At 34.4% G+C, this 8,156-nt stretch overlaps 1 protein-coding gene across 1 annotated transcript; it reads left to right on the top strand.

Annotated features, from left to right (window-relative positions):
* Positions 1 to 2,562, top strand: LOC128559082 (uncharacterized). The gene is made up of 2 exons (XM_053550096.1): positions 1 to 1,149; positions 1,844 to 2,562. Exons 1-2 carry the CDS (start codon positions 930 to 932, stop codon positions 1,954 to 1,956), a joined length of 333 nt encoding a protein of 110 aa, XP_053406071.1. The 5' UTR covers positions 1 to 929; the 3' UTR covers positions 1,957 to 2,562.
* The last annotated feature ends 5,594 nt before the right edge of the window (positions 2,563 to 8,156 follow it).

The raw sequence follows: 8,156 nt of genomic DNA, 5'->3' as shown, positions 1-8,156 counted from the left end.
CTATCACAAAGATAACTGGAAACATGTCAGTGGACGTAAATGTCAAGTAAAATGCTTAACCTGTGAGTCTGGCAAGAAGGTCCGCAAGAATTGGTCGCAGCTTCAAATCAGAAACATTTTTCACTCCGACTACTGGAGTTGTAGATCTGTTACAGGCTGCACTTATTTCTTTACTTTTATGAACTTTAGGCAAACCGTAAACATTTCTTTGTTTAACCTCAAAATTGTGTAAATAGTCAAATTCTTTTTCAGTGAAGCAGTTTTCAAATTCTTGAATCAGTTTATCATATTTTATCCTATCGATTCGTATGGGGTCCTCAGCTAATTGTTCGTAGTATCCTGTATCGTTCAGCATAATATTACCTATATCTTTATAATGTAACGAATCTATAAAATATAAATCATGAATAGATTTAATTTGAAAGGCACCGTTATGATACTGATAACACCTTAAACACAGAGATAATTGTTGATTTTTGTCCTGATACACGAAAAGCAGATAAAATGGTAACTAATAACATATATAACCTGATTCTGTTTAGAGAAAATGGAGCCAATTGAATTAGACATTAATTAGTTCGAATATTCAGAAAGCGAATGTTATATGCGACAGAATGATATACCTTGTGGTAACATTGACAGTAACACATATTGGAATCCACCAACACAACAAACGAGATATAAAAAAAAATATAATAATACAGACAAAAAGTACACTGACTTTGATAATTAGAATTCTGCAGTAAACACATCTATTGATAATTCAGTTGTATTTCAAGATGACGGTAACATAATTATCTAAATTAAGAAACTGTTTCAAGTGAGCCTAATGTGTCGAACGACCATTCATACAGTGCTATAGATATACCTGGTTTGACAAAGAACGGTCCAGATAAGGAAATTTCAGAAAGCAGTGATCGAGGCATGAAATGGTTGAAAGATACTACATATTGGCAAAAGAAAAAAGAGAAAAAGAAAGAAAACATCAGAGTGGTAAAGAGTATGTTAGTCTGAAAGGAAATTGCAAGCAAAGACGAAATATTAAACTCACAAAGGACTGCGAAGGAAGGTGTCGCTTTGGATGTGAAAATTATTTCATTGAGAGTGAAATCGAGGATACTCACAAACAGTTCTGGTGTCTAAATGAAGGTCATATATATTCATTTTTGCTAAAACAACTAAAAACTGCATAAAATATTTGAAAGAAAAGGAGACTGTCAATGTAAATAAACAAATAAGCATTTTTTTATAAGGGATGCTGAAACAATCGTGTATGTAAATAATATTTCTTTTAAGTGGTTTAATTGTCTAGGAAAGCGTGTTCGATTTTTTTTTCGAAAAACCTTTAAAGGTGACAATAAATTCAAGTATGCGAGGCAAATATACAAAAAAAAAAACAAAAACAAAAAAAAAAGAACAAACAGAAACAACAACACAAAAACAAGAACTGCGGGAACTTGATCTGAAGTTATTGCCCTTTAACTGTTTACAATCCATTTATTCCCCCATAGCAAAGTAATCTATCCGTATCGATGGAACTTTATGAAACATTACACAAATTGGATTTGGATCACTATAGATAGGTGGTGCACACTCAAGTTTCATCAAAATCATTTCCGTAACCTCCTACAAAATGCACTGGTAGAGATGAGGGGACATACATTTTTTCCAAGAAAGCCTTACATAAGTTTTATGTATACTACTTAAAGTATATTTATAATAGGTACAAACCTGGTTTATATACTTAAAAGATAAATCACACTAGGTAAATGTTGAGATCAGTATTTCCTTTGCTGGTAGAACTCAATAGTATGTTATTAACATAGGAACTTCTGTTTTGTAGACATGAATGGCGAAGCATTCAGAACGGCTGAACCAATAAAAAATTTCAAAGCCGCAGTTGGGGAGAACATCATCTATAGTGAGTTACAAGCGGAAGAAACAGGGGCTCTTTAGTAACAGGTGAGTGAAAACATTTATGTATATGATTTAAAGATTCTTTATATGTGGTGAAAGTAGATATCACTGTTTGTTATAAATGATTTTCAGTAAGCATACCCCATGTATGAAGAAAATAATGAAGGCTACACTGGAGTCATGCATGTTTGTCCATCAGTATGTCTGTCCATTTATCATGTCCGCTTTTTATCTTCTTAATCATTTGAAATATTTCCATATAACAAGCATCACTATTGTTGACCTCATTCAGACAATGTGCAGAGCAAGGTCACTAGATCTAAGGTCAAGGCTTTACAGGCAAACTGGGCCGGTAATAGGCATATTGTACTTGATTTTGAGGGAAAACAGACAGAACACACTAAACATGCACATTGGCGACCTTTACACAGAATAGAGTATAAATCTTCATTCCTGAAATTATGAACTGTATAATGCATTACTATCTTGCGATTCTTACAGTTTTAGTATCCGAAAACCCGAAATGAGATCACTCGGACAATGAGAGGTTTGGATGGGAAATGGCTGTCTTGTCTACCACGGTTGTTTCAGCCAGAACGTATCTAAGACAATTGCTTGGTGTTGTGAATGGGTAAATAACTTTTAGCTCGACTATTCATAGAATAGTGGAGCTATTGAACTCGCCCGTGCGTTCGCGTCCGCGTCCGCGTCTGCGTTACGATTTGATTAAGTTTTTGTATGTAAGCTGGCATCTCAGTAACCACTAGCGGGAATTGATTGAAACTTCACACACTTATTCACTGCGATAAACTGACTTACAATGCACATGTTCCATAATTCTATTTTGCATTTTACAAAAGTATGTTCCTTTTTCGACTTAGAAATTTTTGGTTAAGTTTTGATGTGTAAGCTGATATCTCAGTAACCACTTGTTGGAATGGATTGAAACTTCACACACTTATGCAATGTTATAAACTGACTTACACTGCACAGGTTTCATAAATCTATTTTACTTTTTTACAAACTTATGCTCAGTTTCCGACTTTTTGGGTTAAGGTTTTGTATGTAAGCTGGTATCTCAGTACTCACTAATGGAAATTGATTGAAACGTCACACTTGTTCACTGTCATAATCTGACATGCACTAAGCAAGTCCCATTATTCTAGTTTGTATTTTTTGTTCAAAATTATGCCCCTTTTACGACTTGCCGTTTTTTGTTAAGTTTTTTGTATGTAAGCTGGTATGTCAGTATCCACTAATGGGAAAGGATTGAAACTTCACACACTTGTTCACTTTCATGATCTGACATGCAGTGCAAAGGTTCAATAACTCTATTTTGCATTTTACAAAATTATGCCCCTTTTTCAACTTAGCAGTTTTTGGTTAAATTCTTATATGTAAGCTGGTATCTAAGTACCCACTAATTTGAATGGATTGAAATTTCACATACTTGTCATCTGTCATAAGCTGATAAGCTCTGTGCAGGTTTCATAACCCTGTTTTGCATTTTTACAAAATTATGCCCCTTTTTCGACTGGTCTCATTCAGTTGACAAGGCTGTTGAATAGTCGAGCGTTGCTGTCCTCCGACAGCTCTTGTTATGAATATGTTTTAAATTCAAATTATGTACTTTTCTGTAATATTGTAAAATTTAATAGTCTTTTTTAAAATTGAAACAGCAAGCAAAGAACGTCAGAAAACAGAATTATGGTAGATTAACACTAGTCCAGCAAGTTTAGCCATTATAACTGCTTTTTACGCAATTGTGGAAGTGAGAAAACAATACCATGAACTGAGCAGGATTTTATTCATTTGGTGCACTAAGCAATTTCTTGTGAACATGATAAGAGACCGCATTTTGCAAACACAACATGTATTAGCATAATATCTGGATGCCTTTCAAAAATTGGCCAGATCCCATCATTGGTTACAGAGTTAAAGACCCTTAAAGGGACAAAATTTGCTATTTTGCTACTTGCAAAATATCTTTAACAACAATAGATCTGGGATTCTATGATGAATTTGTTAGATCAAATCAAAAGTTCCAGACTGACCCTTGAAAGAGCCAAAATATGTTGAATTGTAGCTTGTTAATTTTCTATTTTGACCATTTCAGCAATTTAGAGGTTTCATTTATGCAACTTACACATAATGTTTGTCTTGATGAATGCCAATTTCAAAACTGGGTCATGTGGGTTAAAATCTAGGTCACCAGGTCAGATCAAAGGGAAAGCTAACACTAAGAGGCCACATGTATGTACTTATCTTCATGAAACTTGGTTAGAATGTTTACCTTGATAAATTATTTGCAAAGTCATATGGGGACAAAACTTAGGTCACCCAGTCATATCAAAGAATTAACTTGTTAACATTTTTGAGGCCACAAGCTTTACCATATCTTCATAACACTTAGAATGTTTATCTTGATGATTTCTGTGCCAATTTTGAAACTGTCTCATGTGAAATCAACAACTAGGTCACCTGCATAATCCAGGGAAAGGCTTGTACATACTCTAGTGATCAAATTTATTATATGTATCATATTTTCATGAAACTTGGTAAGAATGTTTACCTTCATGATTCCTATGCTAATTTTGAAACTTGGTCATGTGGAGTAAAAAAAGGTTACCTCTCAAGTCAAAGGAATATCTTATTCATATTGTAGTGGCCACATTTATGACTCTTTCTTCATGAAACTTGGTCAGAATGTTTATCTTGATTGTTCCAAGACCAAGTGTAACAACTGAGTGATAAAGGGTCATCTTAACCCTCTTGTTCGTATTTTTGCTGTGTGCGAATTGTCCGCGATTGCATGTGTGCTAATACGTCCTCAGTTGGCTACCAAACTTTAAGTCATAAATGTTCATTAAAACTAACAAAAATGAAAGAAGAGTGGAGTCTGTGTTTTGTGTCAAATTTTCAGCATCATTTGCCCAGTAGAAATGGTTGTCCTCAGTGTGCGTTCGTGCGTGCGTGTTTGCCTAGGTATAAAATCGAAGACGTGCGCATGATAACGCATGTTGCAGACTTGAGACGTCTCGTTTTGTCAAAATGTTGAAACACCTTAAAACCGTCAAAACGTAAAAAAACAAGTCTCAAAAAAAAAAAAAAAAACGAGTTTCAATTGTCATCCAACTCCAAGCTGTGCGTAGACGTGTTGCGGTGATGTTGTTTTCAGCCATATTTTTGAAGATTAAAAATAAAGCATTCATTAAATCCGCGCATGTGCAAAGCCTTTAGCAAAACCTCGCATGCGCTGATTCAAACAAACTGCGAGCATTATGGCGGCGGCATTTGAGTAATTTTACAATTAAATATCATTAAAACATATATAAAGGTAAATACAACATTTATTATTAAAACTTGTAAGGTTAAAGACAGTATCTGATTTTATAATGGTTTTTTGCTTGCTTTGAGTTTATCCTATTAATTTCAATATAAATAACTCGAGGAAATCCCGGAAATACAGAATCAGCAGACATTTTGGGCTGTAAATCTATGGTTTTCGCTGTTTGTTTAATATTGCAACGAAATTATGACATTTCAACCTGTTGAGGAAGATAAAATGAAACGGCCATAGTAATATGTTTGGACAAGTATTGAATATTAATGAGTCAAGTATTGTGTCATTTACCCCACCCCCTTGTTGTACTTTATCAACATAGAAAAATAACTGCTAAACATTATAATGCTTTTGACTGAGGTGGTATCAGTGAATTATCAGAATCTTTTAGCAGCTTATTTCATCAGATTTGACCAGGCAATCACAGAAGTTAATTCACTTGCAATTCAAAAAAAATGCACGAGGATAAATACCATATTGGAAGAAGAAGAAAGAGTATGTAGCAATAGTACTGTAGATTTATTACTTTAAAGTTTAATGGCAGTGGCAAGGAGTCTGGTGATCTAAATAATTTGGCGTCAGAACTGATTCTCTGATATCTAAAATAAGTATACATTGCATAGAATGACAACAGGAGATAATCTCGCGTGTCACCGCGTTATCTTATTGAAGTGTTTGTCGATTTGATCACTCGTGATCAAATCAATTAACGCGAAATATAGTATTAAAATGACGATACGGCCGGCAGGTGATAAACCCAATCGGATCTAATTTTCAAACGACAACTGTTGATCAACTTCTCAGACTTCCAATCATACATTAATTCCTTCCCCGTGTAGAAAATACTAATAACATTAAAACCACCATTATCGTTATAAACAACGATCTGATAGAAAGCTTTTCACAATATGTTTTTATCCTTCTGCTGTCTGTCTCATACATCGGTGAAACGAGATCTCACTTAGTTCCCACGTGAAGCTGGCGAGATTCGCACTATATGCCTTTCAAGTTGCAGACCCCTCATTTTAGAGATTAGGGGCTCTTTACATCTGTTTATATATTATGTTGAAAACAAATTTACATAGAAAACTAGATCAGTATTCACCTAAAACTTGGATCTAAATGGTTAACAGATACCAGCGTTCACCTGATTGTTTACCTTTTCTTTCAGAACATAAGTAATCGAGGAACTCCAAATAAATACACAGTTGCGGTTCCGTGTAAATTTTGTAAAATAATTTGTTGATAACCAGTTTAATAAGTGTATCAAACCCATGGGTGAAACATATTTTAGATTCTGTACAAAAAACATGATTAAGGCATAATAATATGCATCCTTATTTATTTTATTATTAAACAAGATAAAATGACAATCGGCACACAACTGATTGTTTTATATTCAATAAACCAACATAAGTAGAAGACAGGGGTGTCGCCGGTGTAACGTTGTAAACTGACAGCCATAGAATAATGACCCCCGGTCATTATTTTATATAAAATAATGACCCCTTTTCTATAAAATACTGACACCCCTTATAAAAATTGACCCCCACCTAACCTATTACTAACATACTCTTTATTAATTCAAGTCACTGTCGTATTTCTATTGCTTATATTTGTTGTTATTGTTGTTGTTATTATTGTTTCTGCTGCTGCTGCGTCTACAGCTGACACAAGAGCAGTATATCTTAGAGGCCCCGCAAAGAAATAAACGTACATCTATTACAAATGAAATTTAAAAGAGTTTTTATTTGAATTATCAGTTTTGTACATGAAGAGCAGAATTACAATAATAGAAGATATACCTAGGTCGTTTTAAGGTTACTATAGAAATAGAGAGAACCGATATTTAGGCTGGAGGATAATTTAGTTTTGTTTACAAACAGTGTATTATCATCTTGTATTAGTCATCTGAAATGATTCTGGTCATGTTTTCTTGATAGCAATTGAGATCATCCTTTAGAAATAAAACAAAAGCCTCCCCTACAAACTTTGGTGAGAGATTTGGTCTATGGAAAATGATTCAAACCGCTTGTCACTTACATTGATTTTGCTTAAGTATTTGGTTGGAGATGCCGAGTGGTTAAGGTCGTTGATTCCTAATCCAGCGGCCCGGGTTCGATTACCGGGCGTGGAAGCTGGAAATTATGAAACACATGTTTCCCACTAGAGGAGTTCTGGTAAGCAAACCAGTGTTTCTGGCTTGAAACCCAGACATCCTTGCCTCCTGAAAACTAGCCAATTCTGGCTATCTAAAATGGGGCGTTAAACTGAATATAAATAATATGGATCTGAACAATTTTATGAAATAGAAAATAGGGTTCTTATCGTGATTTCTTTTTTACAAACAGCAATTACATCAAGATTTTGTAACGTTGAAACTTGTGTTACGCCGGATGACGTTTAGGCTACTTCAGTGATGCACACAATGCAAGTATATGCTTCTACCGCATTTTGTGAACTATTTCACTGAAAGAGCCCCTTTTTATTTCATAAACTAGTTCGGAATTTTCATGGCATAAAGACTGTAAGGCGTTAGTAAATTGAATCATTTTCCGTCGACCAAATCGTCCACTGAAGCTCGTATGGTGCTACTCCTATATCAAAAGAATCGCGCATTTTTAGAACATTTAAGGCTCATCATAGTGACATTCTATAAAACTTCCGATTGACAACACTGACTTATATCATTCTGTTTCCTTTGTCAAGAGCATACGAATGTTGTTTTTGAAAATAATCCAGCAAAACAAATAAGCCATTTTTACTCAAGATACTTTATTTTTTCATTAATTGTACGAAACAGCCCTTTGCTAAACAAAAAAGGAATATAAAAGATCTGAATTGTACAACATTAAGGAGAGGTGTCCTTGTATATGAATACCAAATATCAGGGCAA

Source organism: Mercenaria mercenaria, chromosome 8, assembly GCF_021730395.1.
Source record: "Mercenaria mercenaria strain notata chromosome 8, MADL_Memer_1, whole genome shotgun sequence".
Taxonomy (NCBI): Eukaryota; Metazoa; Mollusca; class Bivalvia; order Venerida; family Veneridae; genus Mercenaria; species Mercenaria mercenaria.
The sequence above is the reverse complement of the archived record's forward strand: the minus strand, read 5'-3'. Positions and strand labels throughout refer to the sequence as shown.

What these genes read in the sequence shown, in the direction of transcription:
- LOC128559082 (XM_053550096.1), top strand. Translation starts at nt 930, where the DNA reads ATGGTTGAAAGATACTACATATTGGCAAAAGAAAAAAGAGAAAAAGAA. An exon ending in GTTCTGGTGTCTAAATGAAG is followed by an intron (nt 1,150 to 1,843) that starts GTCATATATATT and finishes TCTGTTTTGTAG; the next exon opens with ACATGAATGGCGAAGCATTC.